Source organism: Vanacampus margaritifer, chromosome 3 (genome assembly GCF_051991255.1).
Source record: "Vanacampus margaritifer isolate UIUO_Vmar chromosome 3, RoL_Vmar_1.0, whole genome shotgun sequence".
NCBI lineage: Eukaryota > Metazoa > Chordata > Actinopteri > Syngnathiformes > Syngnathidae > Vanacampus > Vanacampus margaritifer.
The window spans coordinates 24,132,246-24,150,110 of record NC_135434.1 but is presented as its reverse complement, the minus strand read 5'-3'; the positions used below and the strand labels follow the sequence as shown (position 1 = coordinate 24,150,110).

The following is a 17,865-nucleotide window of genomic DNA, read 5'->3' as shown; positions in this document are numbered from 1 at the left end:
AATCATAAGTCACTTCAAAGATTTTTAAACTATTTACCTGACCTGTAACCTGTACAATTTTTTAAAAATGCATTTTTGTGAGGGGACATAAAAATAAACAAATCTGATATACAAGTTTGCACACCCTCTTACAAGTGTGATGTAGCTGCATTTATAATTAACCAGTCACATTCAAATTGTTAGATAAGAATCAGTACACACCGACCACAATTTAAAGTGCCTCTGATTAAACACAAACAGATTTCACTTGTTCTAGTTGACCTTTTGGTAGCATTTTTATTTATATTTTTTAAAAAGCTTGAAGGTTTTGTGCTAACATTAACTGAAATCCCTCCACCTTGACTACATCCAGAAAACTGCTTTGGGAGAGACCACAGTAGTCACAGTCTGCTGAAAAGACCCAAGGAAATGCAGAATTGAAGCGTTTTGTCATAAGTGATATGGTACGACTTGTTCTTGTGTCAGTCTTGTTCATTTAGAAGCTCCATAACAATGTTGCTAAACAGAAAATGTCACAATATTTTTTTAAATGTCATTTCAACAATGCTTACATGAGTGTTACAGTTTTCTCAGCTCTCTCTCATTTTGTCTGCATTACACTGGCACCGCTTTGCATGATGCGGAAAATCGGCAATTGCAATTCATCTCAGGTATGATAAATCACCTCCTCTGAAGTGGATGTACTGTTTGTGTACTTCCAGGTCTGAAACGAAGCTATACCTGTGACGTTTGCAGCGTGACACTAAATTCGGTGGCGCAGTACCACGCACATCTGCAAGGCTCAAAGCACCAAAACAAGTGAGTTGATCACGCTACTGTGGGGTCCAGAAGTAGAGCTCATTTGCACGCTTTAAGTATTGATGCTGATGTACGTAATGCTAAATGCTACTTCTTATTTTGGCATGAAAAGGGTTCTGCTGGCTTTCATCTGTGTCCTTGAAATCCCCTGCTCCTCCAGAAGGCCTGTGCATTTTAAATACAGTGCATTTCACATTGCATGCATAAATTACAGTGGTGGGCCGTGGTTTTCAGACCTAGGCCTTCACTCAACACACATACCACATCCCTCATCCCGCAAATAGATGACAGAATTTGGATCGGCAGAACATTTTCACAGCACCAACAAAAACTTAACACAGAAGCAAAACAGAACGGAGACCAGTAGCCGCAGTGCCTGGCGATGAAATCATACAGTCAAACTGATTACCAAGTGGTTATTTTGCCGCGACCGGCAACTTTGTCATGCTAACCCCTAAGCTAAGTGCTCGCGAGGTCAAAATAATGTTAGCAGGAGAGTTGCTGGTCACTGCAAAATAATAACTGCCAACTGTTTATGGTCCATTGCATCTGTCCATCCGGCTCTATTAACGCAGTCAACTCAAAATCTCGTCACACAGTTAACAATCATTTCTCTCATAACATGTCTAAGAATAAAAATAACTTTAAAAATAAAATACATGATACTCACCTGAGATGCCTATTTATAGAAGAACTCTATTCTCTTTTGCTAGCAATGTTGATTTGGTCAGAGAGTTACAGTATGTACAAATAGTTGCTGCCACTGTAAGTGGTGAATAAATCCTTTACTGGATTGAAACAGGCTAGCCAGCTACAGGCATTGTCGGAATAATCTTCACAATGTCCAGTTTTTTTCTTTTTTTGAAAACCTTGAAAAGGAATTTTCAGTCATGTACACTTCGTTGTCCTCTCCTCGTTTTATGTAGGCTACTGTAGTGTACTGTAGCTCTGAACAAATCAGAGGACGGAAAAATTCTGACGTCCCCTAAGGTCTGTGAGCGGGCTTTATTTTGTTTGCTTTGTGTGTTCAACTTGTAATCTGACTGATTCAGATTCTTAAAAAAATAAAAAGTCTATCGTGTTGTTTCAATTGTACGGGACCTTCAATTTTGAGTCTGAAGCCGTTGGGAAGTTAGACACTGATATAGCATCACATGGAAGCTGAAATCTGATTGGACAAAAAAAGAAAAAGATAATCCACTAACAACTGCGAGATGCACAGTGTAACCCGCGGTGACAGATCATCCATGGACGGCGCTGCTAGATAGCAAAAAAAAAAAAATTGGAGAGCAAACAAAGGGACTGGAAGTCCACAGCCTTATTTTATTAATAGGAAACAAAAAAATGTCAAATGTAGGCTTCTTGGTGCTACCACACATCACGATTATGCGTAGAAGTTCATGGCATTAAATGCATGTGTTGAAAGTGTTGTTTAATGTACCTGATTCTTGATTGTGAATTACAATTATTGAATAAAGTTGTTTTTTTTAAATACACTGATGGCCAAACGGAAAAAGTGCTGCATAGGGGTAGCAAAAACAAGGAGGTGCAACCTTGTGACGCGGTGCCATACTGCGGATTGTTACAACGGCCAAGACATGCTCTGAAATGAATACAAAAGACTGTTGGAAATAAACTTACAAATTTATGCAAAGTTTTAAACTTAGGTCAGGGCTTTTGATAATGTTTAGGCTTGGAGGCCCAGACGGCACGCCACTGATGAATTATGAGACTATTTTAAAATTTTAGATGGTCCCGATTTTCTGGGGGCACCCTGGTTATGTTCAATGCCATTACAGATGAACTTCTCCTCCAGCAAAATCGTTAAACCAAGTATTTTCTGTTGGCTACGATTTGGTCAATAACTAATAATATTTTTAATCTTTCAAAAGCTTGTCGTATTTTCCCCCGACTGTGAACAATGCACAATAACATGCTGTCTGCAAGTCTGCATCTTTTAGGCCATTGCGGAAGAAGCAAATCGTCCTCCTAATTTACAGTACTAGTGGTATTTAACACTTTATTTGTGGGCCTATACAATTTATTAGCTTTATTATGATAATTTGAAAATATGTGCTGTTGTATTGTGGTATAAATTTGAATATAAATATGGAAATTGACAAATATGACTTGTTGTTAGAAAGATTGTAAGTGTGCTTCCTCCGCACTGTCAATATGTCCGTAAGCACTAAACCACTCACGATTTTTATTTTATCGTATTGTAATGTAAAAGCAACCAAAGCAGTGCCATCTGCACATTTTGTGTTATTTGATAGATGTTACATGGCTTGCTTCTCCAGGAATTAATTCTTCCTGTGGGGCAGTTTCTTGTGGCACACGTCCACAGGGATGCCGGCATCACCATACGTGACATAGTGTTTAACAGCTCCATGCTTTAGTCATGCATGCCCGCACTGCTTCTTGGAGCCATGGGGTTTCCATGAACATCTGCTGTTATAGTCACTGTCACACACAAACACATACACGCACACGGAATGCACGAACAGTACCTTATACTCAGCAGGCTCCCACAGGGAATTCAAACCACACGCGAACCCCCTAGGCCACCACGCACTTCCTCCACAACCAGCCTGGTTTCACCTCCATGTAATCCACAACTAGGTTCCTTTTTTCTGGGTCATTTGCTTATTAATGTAACCTTACATTAGAAATCTGTCCTTTATCAATTTTGTATACTGTGTAGATCCGTGGTGTCCAAACTATAGCCCGGGGGCAATATGCGGCGCGCCGTCCATTTTTTGGAAGTCCACGGTATATACTTAAAAATATCTTTGGAAATGACCCACAATGCTATTGAAAAAAAGCAAAGAAAACATGCGTGTGTGTGTGTTGGGGGTAGGGGGCTCGAAATGTTTCTAGATATGCAAACACACAAATTTACAGTAAAATGTTTCTGCTTATTGTCTGGCCAGCTTATTTAAGATTGCTCTTGTTTTGGTTCTGAATGTGAAGACGGGTTTCAGCTGCTACTCAAAGGAGGGGCAGATATATCCCAGGGGGAGACAGGGCCATGCAGTATCCCAAAACCAAGAAAAAAATCCTAAACTATTTGCCTTTTTATCTTTAGCAATGGCAGTTTTTCAAAATATAAACAATGAATAATTGCTTGCTTGATTGGTTTTACTGTTTTTAATAAGTTAAAGTAAAAAATAAAATAGAAGTTACACTTGCATTTTTCAATTTTTCTGTATGCGGCCCACTGAGGAAAAGGTTTGGACACCCCTGGTATAGCTTGATGGATATGTACACTAATCATAAAAAGTTGGGGACTCAATTTTGGTTGAAATTTCTGAACAAGGGTGAACTATATTTTCCCTATGTCAAAATGCATTGTTCAATTTACAAATCAAACATGTTTAGACTTGTACTCTTTTTCTCCTTGTGAGAGAACAGCAAGTTGTACAGAAGTGATGAAGCATTGAACAGTTGGACATGTGAATTCACAAGTATATTGAAGGTGAAATGAACAGGGATGTGATTTTTCCGCTAATTCGCGGAATTCCGCTTTTTTTATCTCCCCCCCCCAAAAAAAAAATCAGATTTTTTTTTTTTTTTTTTAGTAGTTCATTGTGTATGCACATGACTCCGACAGATAACATCTTCTGCTATAACAAAGACATTTGTGGTATGCTCTAATATGAGTTACTTTTCATTTGGTCATGATACAATTATTTGATCATGAAATTTGAACTCTTCAACATTATTTATGTGTTAACTTAGTAATCACATTAGTTAGATATGATGATATTCTCAGTGATAGTTTTTAAAAGCAAAGGCAGTCCAATGTTTTTGAATGTGACTGATTTTGAGTTGACTAAAACTGCCATTTTATATGGGATAGTTCAATATACATTGAAAATTTATGCTGTTGTTTTGTCTATTTCTTTGTCATGTGAGTGCATTGAAAGTACTTAAAAACACGGAAAACCCATGAGCTCCGGGGGGCTTCGCTAGCTAGCCTAGCTGGGTGCCAGCGGCCCCCAGACCCCCGGCTAAATTTTCAGATAATTTCACTTTGGTCAAATCACATCCCTGAATGAAATTCTGCTGTAAAGGCACTGGCGTGCAATGCACAGTGGACTGGATGCCAAGGGCAAGTGCATGAGTATAATGCCTCCTAAGGCTGGATGCCCCCTTGTGTAATGCGGATGCCCCACGGAATACAACTGCGTCTGGTGTATTGACTAGCCAAAGTAATTGTGCTGCCCACTCAGATTTTTTTTTTCTTCAATGGTGGGATGGATGGCAGGGCAGCAGAAGCCCCAACTAAGGTGGATGCCCGGGGATGCCCCTCACCCCCTCCCTTTGTACACACACCACTGCCAAAGGTTAGATTGAAACTAGCCAAATACAAACGTATAATAAATTGTGATCATTTGTGGGTAATGTATCTTACAGATCAACTTTTTGTAAATGCAATTGCCTGTGCAAGTTATCACTACTGTAAAATGTGGCACTAAAAAAACTAAAGCCCCAACTAAGGTGGATGCCCGGGGATGCCCCTCACCCCCTCCCTTTGTACACACACCACTGCCAAAGGTTAGATTGAAACTAGCCAAATACAAACGTATAATAAATTGTGATCATTTGTGGGTAATGTATCTTACAGATCAACTTTTTGTAAATGCAATTGCCTGTGCAAGTTATCACTACTGTAAAATGTGGCACTAAAAAAAACTAAAGCCCCAACTAAGGTGGATGCCCGGGGATGCCCCTCACCCCCTCCCTTTGTACACACACCACTGCCAAAGGTTAGATTGAAACTAGCCAAATACAAACGTATAATAAATTGTGATCATTTGTGGGTAATGTATCTTACAGATCAACTTTTTGTAAATGCAATTGCCTGTGCAAGTTATCACTACTGTAAAATGTGGCACTAAAAAAACTAATACACTGATATGGGTTTGCATTTCCATCTATAGGCCTATGGCTAGAAGGACCAAACTGAGATGCAGTTGGGGTGGGAAGACAAAGGAAGATTAATCATATTATTTTGTTTGTTTTGTTTTGTTTTATTCATTTTTTACTTTGGGACACATTATTAGAGGTTACATCGATCATATCATATCATTTGCAACAATGACATCCAAAAGAAGGGTGACGGGTAGAAGCCATGGCTTATTAGTAACCCGTCCCCATCGATTCTTACTATACGCATCAGTCATATATACATTGATTATGATGGTCATTGATTCATATCGTTATCAATCCCAGACTTAAGTCTGCACACTCCTCGCACAGTTCATCTTGAGTAATGTCCGTGTATAAGTTGCAGCCAGTACCAACCATTTGGAATTGGTAAATCGGTCTCCAACAGGCCCACCCAACCAAGCGAGCAGCCAAGGCGAGCGCATGCTCGTTCACCAGTAGCGTCTTTGCTGACCTTGGATCAGCTTTCACACATGTTGTGGCTTCCAGATAAGTAGATCGGCTTGCATTCTGCCCATTGCGTCTACAGCAATGTTCACTCCATTCTGGTCAGCTCAGCCACCGGTCCACCACTGTTGCCAGCATCCGATGATGCTTAGATCTTGACACTCCATAGTGCCCAGCAAGGACACCAGCTGGGTAGGCCCCGCCGGCCCCATCCCGGAACCATGTTTACCAACCCATTGTAAATATTTACAGCAGATACATTGCAGTCACAATACAACCTTATCACGACAGCCTTGCATGTTACATCAAATGTCCAAACAGAAATAGAGCCAGACAATGTTTACTTTCTTACACCAACAGCAATACATGTAATCAATGCAGGTGTATAAACAAGAGTTAACCTTGGCAGTGTCAGCAAGTAATCTTATGCTATATTTACATTATTCAAATCATAACAGCTCCAGTTTTGGGTTAATTAGAACATTTTTACAATACTTTAATTTAGGTAAGACACAATCCACAATTTAATGATGTGAGTTATTGATAGCAGTTATTGTCTCTCAAACTCCGCCAATGATTCGTATTTTCGTCTCTTCTTTAGTTTGAATGAAGATCTGACAGTCTTTTGTCCATGTGTTCTCGATAAATCCATTCTTTTTCAACTGTCGCGCCCTTCTGGCAATGTCAGTATTTCGTTTTGTGAGATATTCATTGACGTAGACATGTTTACCTTTAAGCTTGTAGTGATCTCTCAAAAGAGCAATCTTTTTCTTCCTGTCAACAAACCTCATCACAACTACAGGTGGTCGTGTCCCCCCAGTTGCAAACAAAAAGCACATCTGAATGTGCACTGGATCCACAATTAATCCCGAATCTCTGAGTTGAGTTGTCACTTGCTGTTCGACAGTCTCGTTTGCTGAAGCTTGGTCAGAATCAACTGCACTTGTGCTGGCTGCAGCTCTGGCCCAAGGACGGTTTAATCCTGATACCTGTAACTAACATCGTTGATACGAAGATTCTGTTCCAGTCATCCACTTTTTGTTCCAAGGTGACAATGCGTCAATCTTTTTCTTGTGTCTCTTTCTTCAACTGCTGAATTTCCTGCAGAAGTGGCTCGATGCTCTTCTTCATTTCAAGTGTTTCGGTGAACATTCCTTTGAGTTTTGCAAGAGAATATTTTATCTCCTCAGTCTCATCAGCTCTTTTTCCGCCAGGCATATTGCAACAATGTAGTTAAAAATCCCAATGTCAACAAAATAGTTAGAAGTCACGAGCGAGTGCATGAGCGAGTACAGATGCGTCCTTCCTCGACAGATGCGTCCTAAAATAAACTTTCCTCATCAGCTCTGCAGATGAACTCACAGCAGGGCACACCAAGTCTAGCAAAGCACAACATTTCTTTACAGTACATTTACACACGCAAAATATGTTTAGGTTTTCATGCTCAATTATATTATATTATATATATATATATATATATATATATATATATATATATATATATATATATATATATAGGAACTGCAAGAAGGTCCCCACTTGTGGATGATGTAAAGTTGGCCACTGTGAAATGGACACTTGGAGACCACCTTCCACCCCTGACTGTGCGTCTGTGTGACGCCACAGGTTAGGTCGGTTGGTGCTTTTAAAATTAAAGATGATAAAAATAATGGATTCAATAAATTAAATTCTACAATGATTCTAAGGGTTTGATATAAGCTGTTATATTTATGAATAAAATCTGATGACATCTACCACAGATATCAATCAGCGGAGTGCAGAATCTGTCTGCCTTCCAGAATCCACCAAAATCACGTAACACCACCTGCGCCATAACTTAGACCTGCTTTTAGCTAGTCTATTATGTGTGCTGATTTGTAAAATGCTACAACAACAAACGCAAATCAACTGTGTATTTTTGTGTACCTCTACTAGCAGTACAAACACAGACAAACAATAGATTAACAACAATGGTCACTGTGGTAACGCTTATTATGAATGATACGAACACAAAAGCTGGGGCGTTTTGTAGATATACTTTAACAATATTCGTGGAGCCACATTTTTATGTAACTATGTTAGCAGCGTCCTCCTGACATGCGTCACTATAACGTTAAATCAAGAGCTGCTCGCCACATATTGTGCAGAACGGGAATGCATTGTTTTTTGACTCATTTTGCTGGCTTGTGGATTTAGTATCAGCGCTATGCAAACGAAATAAGCAAGATTAGCATCTTGTCAAGCATCAAGAGTCCGTCATAGACAGTTGTAACAGAGAAAATCCGATCGCTTATTAAAATATTTTTTAGCCTTTGATAATAAGTAAACCGGAAGTAGAGTACGTTTTATTTGTATTCTTTCAACTGTGCAGTCCGCTGCGACACAGTCCAAAGTGGCCTAGTACCGGTCCGCAGACCGGTGGTTGCAGACCACTACTATAGAAAGTAACATTCACTTCCTCCTGGCTTCAGCATACATAGAATACTCAATTTAAAAGTAGTTGAATTAATAAATATGTGTTGTGAGGGCTTATGCTCCCTAGCACCTGTGTTATGATGTTGCTATGTTGTTATGATTATGCAGCTTATAGGGTCATTGTGTTATGGATGTATTATACTTTTAGACATTACAATGTCCTTTATGATGATAACGTTAGATGATGTGTTAGCTACTCATAGATTGCCTTGTGTCCTTCAGTCCTTAGTTTGTTTTCGTCAATAAGGCTGTTTATTTTTTGTCCATATTGTTGTATTTTGGTCTGGACTGGAAATTTATAACATAGAAGATGTTCTCAATTACATTAAATAAGGTATAAAAAAAAAATCTAAATTTATGAGCAGCACTGTATTGAGCCCCCTTTTAAACTCGTGTTGCGGGGAACACGGTCATGCACCTTTACTACTGATTCCTGTTGTGATACAGTACAGCATTTGCATCACTGAACAACAAAAAACAGGTCCACACTCAAAGGTGCAGTGTTTCTATAGCTTGGCTGAATTATTCAGAGGCTGTGGGGGCTAAACAATGATTCACGCTGCTCACCACTGCAGCAAACCTTCAATGACCATTTAGATCGCTGACATGCAATGGGGTTCGTTCAATTACTGAAAGACCCATATTACCTATCTATGTCTTTTACTGCTGATTTCATTTGACTTGAATTGCATGAATGTGTCATGTTATAAATCTGTCAGTAATTTCAAATGTTATGTTATCGCTTCTATCTATCTATCTATCTATCTATCTATCTATCTATCTATCTATCTATCTATCTATCTATCTATCTAATCTATATGAGAGAAGCTGATAGCAGGGATAGGGACTACAGTATTTCTTTGACATTGCATTCCAGAATGAAAAATCATTTTGTGTAATTGAATATGAAATTTAAGCAAGTATAGTTTATTATCTGTGAGCATAAGCTCTTCAGTTCTTCTATAAACACAATTATTACATTTTTGTCCAACCAGTTCAACAAGTTACACTTTTTTTTTCTGGCAAACTTTGATTGTATTTAATTGTTTTATCCAGCAAGTCATGAATGCCATCCATTCATCCATCCATCCATCCATCTATTTGCTACCGCTTATCCGGGAAGCACAGACTTCCCTCTCCCCAGCCACTTCGACCAGCTCTTTCGACAGGATTCCAAGGCGTTCCCAGGCCAGCCGGGAGACATAGTCTCTCAGTGTGTCTTGGGATGTCCCCGGGGCCTCCTGCCGGTGGGACATGCCCAGAACAAAACCAAACTCAGGGACCGAACAGCCCGTAACAGGGGGCTCGGTGCCCTGTACTCCCGAAGCACCCCCAACAGGACTCCCCGAGGGACCCGGTCAAACGCCTTCTCCAAATCCACAAAACACATGTAGACTGGTTGGGCGAACTCCCATGCACCCTCAAGGATCCCGCTGAGGGTGTAGAGCTGGTCCACTGTTCCATGGCCGGGACGAAAACCACAGTGCTCCTCCTGAATCCAGCAGACCCTCCTCTCCAGTACCCCTAAATAGACCTTACCAGGGAGGCTGAGGTGTGTGATCCCTCTATAGTTGAGACCACCACCACCGGTCTGCTAATCCAGTGGCACTGTCCCCGATGTCCACGCGATGCTGCAGAGACGTGTCAACCACGACAGCCCCACAACATCCAGAGCCTTTAGGAACTCCGGACGGATCTCATCCACCCCCGGGGCCCTCCCACCGAGAAGCTACCTCAGTGACTTCGACCCCAGAGATAGGAGAGCCCACCTCAGAGTCTCGAGACTCTGCTTCCTCAAAGGAAGGCGTGCCTGTGGAATTGAGGAGGTCTTCGAAGTATTCTCCCCACCGATTCACAATGTCTCGAGTTGAGGTCAGCAGCACCCCATCGCCACTATACACACTGTTAATGGTGCACTGCTTTCCTCTCCTGAGACGCCGGATGGTGGACCAGAATTTCCTTGAAGCCGTCCGGAAGTTGTTTTCCATGGCCTCACCGAACTCCTCCCATGAGTTTTTGCCTCAGCGACCACCGAAGCTGCATTTCGCTTGGCTAGCCGTTACCTGTCAGCTGCCTCCGGAGTCCCACAGGCCAAAAAGGCCCGATAGGACTCCTTCTTCAGCTTGACGGCATCCCTTACAGCTGGTATCCAACAGGCACCGACCACTTTACGGCCACAGCTCCGATCGGCTGCCTCAACAATGTAGGTGAGGAACATGGCCCACTCAGACTCAATCTCCCCCACCTCCCCCAAAACAAGGGAGAAGTTCTGCCGGAGGTGGGTGTGAAACTCTTTCTGACAGGGGATTCTCAGTCATGAATGCATTAAAAGAAACTAGTCTTGCAGTTATATTTATAATTGGTTTATTTACATATGAATGTGTAAAAACATGTTTGTTAAGCAAAAAAGCTGATTTACCACATCAACTTTTAGATTTTAAAATTACATCGGTACACACACAAATGATGAAGTGTGGAAATTTGGTCTTCCAACTGACCATATTTTCAATAGCATTGCCGCTTTTTTTCCCAGTGTCATTGGCAGACCACGAGTGTATCTGCAACCTTTGTTTCGTGTCCTCTCAGGCATGGCTGTCAATACAAGCTGATGGGGAGCAATCAACCAGCTGCATCCTGCTGCTACAAATAGCCAACACATTTGTAATGTTTGTCTTCCATTCAGCAAACCCAACTATCCCCTTGCACTGCCTAGCAGTTGGATTAGAAAACATACTTGACTCATTTAGCTATTTTCAGAATTTAAAAGTTTATATTTTGTCTAGAATTAATTTGATGACTTAATTATTTTTCATGTACAATTAATACCTTTAAAAACACATTTTGACTAAAAATGACATCACAGGTGCTCAGCACTCAGCTAACGACAAATCAAGGCTCACCTGTTTTCTGGATTTAGTCATGTAACATTAGCAAACTGAGCCATGATTGGTCGTTACCTGAGCCCTGAGCACACATGATGTCATTTTTTATTCTACAGTAAGTAGCAAAATTGTTTTTTAGAGGTATTAATTGTATATGAAAAATAATGAAGTTATCACATTAATTTTAGACAAAATTATATCTCCTTACTCCTGAAAATAGCCAAGTATCTCATTAATACTTTTTTTCCCCACAATTTGAAGATGTCTGTGAGACGCTTTCATGAAAAAGATTAAGAATTATAGAATACTTTACACACCCTATTTTTGTCTTGCTGAAAGGAGCCCATTAGGGCTTTATATATAAGTTATTACCCCGCCGCATGTACTGCTGAATACAGCTTTCCTTACCTGAAGTTAGGGATTTGCGATTATGCAGACAACTTTTAATTGGAGGGCCGTGCCAAAGTAGGGGAAAAAATCAGCACACGTAATGCAGCATATTTTCGCCAAGCTTACCTGAGAAGTCAAGGACAGAAAACTTTAGATTTACTCTGTCGTCTGACTTCACACTTAATGAGTGCACCCAGAAAGGGGTATTGCTGATAGTTATTTTGTATACCAGCAATTAAAAAGTCGATTTTCCCATTTTGCATGATGTTTTTTTAGGGGTGCCAAAGTTATTAGTGCGTTCATTTTGAGTCAATTTAAAGTTCCTTTAACGGCACTAATAGGGACAGACAAAACTTTTACTTCTTTCTGTCCCCTTTCATTTGCTTTACTTTGAATTTAAATACTGCTTTATATTGTATTTTTTCTTTTAAAAATGAATAAAATAAATTGATTGATTGATTGATTCATTGATTGATTTTTTTTAACGAGCCATTAATGACCGCCCCTTACGTGGAAAGCCTGTACTGGGGGAATTCCAATCACAACACATCAGACACGCCCACGTAATGAATTGAATAATAATGCAGATATTTGTGGAGACTGGGGTTAAAGAGTATTTTACAATTTTTAAAATATGCACAATTTCACAAGTTACTTCATGTTAAAGATAAGATAGCTCTTAATACAAAAAGAAAAACACACTGAGCTTTCACCAATGTCTTACAAATGCAATTATGCCATCTAGTGGCAGAAAAATGACCTCAACACAAATCAATATCACACTCGTTTTTTACAGTACAGTACATCTTTTTAATTTTAACTCAATTTAATGAATTATTATGAAATTATCGTATCAATTACTAAAAGATGAAGCCATATTTCTAATAGTTTAACTTTTTTTTCACATTTATGTTAACAAGAGTATGAAAATTTAGGGAAATAAATATTCTTGTCCATTTAGAACAATGTAAAATTTGTAATCGTGAGTTAACTATTGAAGTCATCCGATTAATTACGATTAAACAGTTTAATCGCCTTGGGTTTGAAGATGTACAGTATGTGCTAGTATTTATGAATGGCAATGTCAGTAAGATGAGGACGGTATGGAACATTGATGTCTTAAAAAAACAAAAAAACAGCATGTGGATTTTCCTGAGCACTGAAGCAGAAAACAGCTGAGTCCAAGACAGGGGCATTTTCGGAGGTAATATTGTTCCAGCACTCATCTCCCGTTTAATGACTGTGATTTACAACAGCACACAGCTGGAGCTCTGCAAAGTGCCAGGCCATTTTCACACGTAGGAACCATTAGTAGCTCAGAAAGTGGAGACAAATTTCCATGACAAGATCATCTCCTAGGCATTGGCAGTCACAGATGAGGTTGGAAGAATGACAATGCCACCACATGCTTTTGACTATGCAGCCTTATTTTCCTGATCATCAAGCCCTGTACACTATGTACTGCTTTTCAGAGCTGTCTCTACAAGCCAGGATATTGTTACCCTCCAAGGTGCTTCTTACAGTACTTTTTATCAACACGTGGAAAGAACATACAGCCTAAGAAATAATTGTCATATCAAACTGTCAGTTTAAGTTAGATATTGCAACCAATAGAGTAAGAACAAGCATTTTTTTTTTTTTTAGCCAGACATCTTATTGCCCTGCATTCGACAAACAATCTAATATACTGCATATACTTTTGGGAACTTGATGCAATTAGGTGGTGTGGTTCGTCTGAACTGTTGGTCAAGGCATATTTCATGTTGTTCTCTCACTAATTAATCAATCAATCACTTTAGACTGTATCTTTCAGTATAACAATTAATTTATGTACTACAAATACATGGTCAAATATAAACACAGTATCTACTGGATTTACACATGCATTCCTGAATGAAGCTGATTAAAAGCCCAAAAGAGTATAGTTTCGCTACATTGTTGGATAGTTGGTAAAATCTGTCAACAAACTCCAACAACAAATCTTTCAACAAACTGTCTGTCTGGCAACATATGCTCATTTATATGAAATGATCCTCTCTGGCTGTTCAATTTTTTTTTGTTTTAATTGAGGTGTCAAAACACTTTGCTTTTAAATGTGCTGGACTTCAAATAAGAGCTTTGTTTGGAAAAGCTTAATAGCAATGATGATGATGATTATTATTATACCAAGCAATGTCAATCTAACTTAATTGACTGGTGTATTCACTCACAAGAGCTGGGTAGCCGTAAATTAATTTGATTAATAATAATAATAATAATAGTAATAAAAAATAATAATAATAATAACCAAAATAACAATAACAAAAATAATAATAATGAAAATAATATAATAATAATAATAAGCACTAAAGACTTTTTCTCCAAAGCATTGCTAGCTACAGGCATCTTATGAGCTAGCACAGTAAGTGACCTGCATAAACTATTGCAGTAACTTATCATGCGTGTACTGTATGTCCCTTTGTTTAGTTGTTCCATGGTTCTGTTGTCCCTGCCATTTGATCCCCTCTAAACTCTCTTCGTTCCAAACACTCGCTCCATTGCTCATCATTCACTTGTCTCAGTGTCTCATTTCCTTCCTCTATACGCCTTGATTAGCGTGTGGACGTATGGTTGGACAAGTGATTGATTAAAAAATACTCCAGCATGGTGGCTAGAGCTCCATTCAAGCCCTGCAATTGTACAGCCAGGTACATCGTTTCTCCTTAATGTAGACCAAGCAGATAATGGGTGTAGTTGGGACATGGTGAAATAAACGAATATGCAAATTAATTTATCGAATTTTGGAAAGACAATTTATTTAAGCGTGAACCCATATTAGATGTCGTCAATAGGCTTTTCTATACATATGATTAAGTCATTTTGACCTCGGCTTGTAATTTAAACAGCACGACTTTGGACAATTTGCCACTATTTTATTTTAACTAGTGCAAATATGTGCTAGTTTTCCTGTCATTGTGGTAGTATATTTATGCACACAGGAAATTACACAGAAATAATATTGTAAGTAGCTTCTACCAAATTGTGACACAATTCAGCTTATTATATCATTTACTGTATTGAGAGCAGTTTTGGAAGTGGAGCAAGTTCGGGGTACGGAAACAGCTAAGAATAGGAGGTTGAAAGTCATTTAGTTATTAATATTTTTTAGATTGTTTATATTGGTAAATATGTATGCAAATGATAATTTGCCTCCCGTAGAAAGAATGACCTTACTCATACTTCTCACAGTTAAACACTCTTGCTGAAACATGTGACTGGTCAGACCCCAAAACAGACAGAGCGCACTGGAAGAGTAATTGAAAGTCTTTATTCTTATAAAATACAAAATAATAATAAAAAAATGCAAATAAAAATGGTAACAAATTGCTATCAAGCCATATAATTGTGTTAGAAGTTTTGGAGCAATTCAAAAGGAACACGTTATCTATACGCCCCAAAAGGAAAGGGACTGTATGAACTGTATGTAAAGCAATCAAAACAAAACAATTGGTCTTATACTCCTTACTGTTTTGTTAACTTAAGTGCATTATATGTGCATTAGAAAATCCCTCAATCCATCGTTTCTGGAAATCATTTTCCTCAGCCTTCTCAAGCACTAATTGTTACTTTGGCATTTGTTTCACAGGCTGTAACTGTACAGTAGGTGAAGATTTTCATTTCAATTTAATACATAGATATGATTCTACCTGTGTGTGTATGGATATACAGAATATAAACATTTGCTGCTGCTGCAATAAGATGTACAACAAAGTTAATATAATGTAAATGTAAGCTAACCTGCTTAGCAGTAAGGGTTCCAAAAGGGTTCTTAATGAATAGCAGAGGTTCTACCCAGAACTATGAGCTTTTGAGGAACCTTTTTTTTGAAAAAAATAAATATAAATCTTCAAGGGTTCTTTTGAAGCTAAGGGTCCCTGTAAGAACTGTTTCAATGAAGAGAACATTTTTTGGAAGAAGGGGTTCCTCAAGGTGTTTAGTGTGTGCAGGACCTGAAGCTGGCTGCCATGTTGGTTGCCCTGTGAGAGTTGAATGATGGCTTTGCTACCGGATATACGCTCCGCCCTCTTCAAAACAGGTGTGACATATCAGTGGTGATTACTACTATTCACATGTGAATTTGTATTACAAGCTGGATTGAAGTGAAACCTCAAGCTATCAGAAACCTCAAATTATCAAGGTAAGTTAAGTCTTATTTTAGCAAGTGTGACTCGAGGACCCTTATAGAGAAAGGTAGACTTTTTTTATATTAACATTTGTTGTTGTTTTTTGTAGACATGAGTTAGAGAGTTTGGACAAAAAAAGACATGTACCACTGGCTTCAACAAGTGGGTTAGGGTGCGTATTGAACCTCCTTTTCCAGTAGGTTATTTTTACTGAAAAGTATTTCAACGTTGTTGAAAGTAATTAATATGAAAACCTTGTGGGGTTCGCTGACTTTCACCTGATTTTGTGCCAGTGGAGGCTTTTGTTATAGGAGTTAGAGGACAGGCTTATTCAGTCTGTTTCACTGTCGCCATTATGATGTGCTAATAAATAAATAAATGCATACTGCTCTCCTTCGACCATGCATGGCTTTACTTTTTATAAATGGCTTCATCTGGTGCAGTATGTATGCCTTGTATTGGTGCTACTAACTGTCTTTTTTTTTTTGTTCTCCCTTTTTATGTCATGATTGCTGGAGATGATATGAATCCACCTGCTAAGGACACCCTGTACCGCTGTCATGTTGCTGATTCCACTGGACCTGTGTTTGTCTCTGTCCTGTCCTCCGTACGGGACCTACATAATAGCTTTTCCTTAGACAGTCTGCTGTCCTTATGAATCATTGTTCGAAGATTTTTAATTAATAAAAACAAAAGTTTCTCAGTGTCAAGAATAATGATGAACACAATAAAAAACATTTTGATCTATAGAATAATGTGTGGTTCTTAATACAAACCCTTTATTTATTTATATGTGTATGTGTATATATATATATATATATATATATATATATAAACTCTTTGTGCAGGTTCTAGATAAAACCCTTGAAACATAAAAGGGTTCTTAGTACAGCTTACTGTGTTAGTTCTAGATGAAACCCCAGCAATATAAAATACTTCTTTGTGGAACTCTCTGTGAAGGTTCTAGATGAAACCCTTGTAATATAAAATGATTCTCAGTGGAACTCCATGTTTGAGATCTAAATAAAACCATTAAAGGGCTCTTTGTTTAACCTCTCATACAAGGTTCTGGGTGGAACCTTTCACAGATGGTTCTGGGCATAACTCATGTTCTCGGTAGAACCCTTTGGAAGGGTTCCAGGTGGAACCTTCATAAACGATTCTAACAAAAAACAAAAAAGGGTTCTCCTATGAGGACAAGCTGGGGAACCTAAGAAGATTCTAACAAGCACTTTTACTTCTAAGAGTGTAGATTAGGTCTCTTAATGATAGGATAGGTGACTTGAGCAGGCCGTTGTGTCGCTGTAACCTGCCCTGGCTTGGCGCCTTCCTATCTTATCTGCACTCTGGCGCACTTATCCAGTCGAAAACAGTTAAGAACATCAGGTCACACATTTTCACATGGGCAAGGCTGAGTAGTGAGGGTGGGCGGCCAAGACATTATAAATGCAGAAAGCATTTTGAATATATTAGACCTTCTTCCGCATACTAAGGGAAGAGAGCTCCACAGCTGTGTACTCGATCTTGTTGGCATCTAGTAAATGGTTCAACTGAGTTATGCAGTCTTCTGGTCGTTACTGTTAATATAATATCGCGAGCATTAAGATACAAGAACCGGTGAAAGTTCCCATTGGAACTTTACAACTGATTTTTATGATTTTGTTCTTATCATTAATAAATCCTGATGTTAAATAAAGTGAATGTTTTATCAATGAATATATCGTTAATGCAACTTTTCCTCCCTCTGTTCCTCCGAC

The 17,865-nt window shown here is 38.9% G+C and overlaps 1 protein-coding gene and 1 long non-coding RNA gene across 4 annotated transcripts in view; both read left to right on the top strand.

Annotated features, from left to right (window-relative positions):
* Window positions 1-17,865, top strand: part of zmat4a (zinc finger, matrin-type 4a) — a 113,321-nt gene that overhangs the window by 92,940 nt on the left and 2,516 nt on the right. For 2 of the 3 annotated variants that reach the window (XM_077561770.1, XM_077561772.1), the window contains 2 exons: window positions 702-798; window positions 911-2,514. In XM_077561770.1, the coding sequence (XP_077417896.1) occupies window positions 702-798; window positions 911-1,082 (269 nt within the window). In that variant the 3' untranslated portion in view covers window positions 1,083-2,514. Of the gene's footprint in view, window positions 1-701; window positions 799-910; window positions 2,515-17,865 lie in introns of those variants that run through there. The other variant, XM_077561771.1, reaches the window with a different exon arrangement.
* On the top strand, window positions 8,882-17,856 carry LOC144049123 (uncharacterized). The gene is made up of 3 exons (XR_013293483.1): window positions 8,882-16,122; window positions 16,218-16,280; window positions 16,627-17,856. It is a non-coding gene; the product is annotated as an uncharacterized LOC144049123 (long non-coding RNA).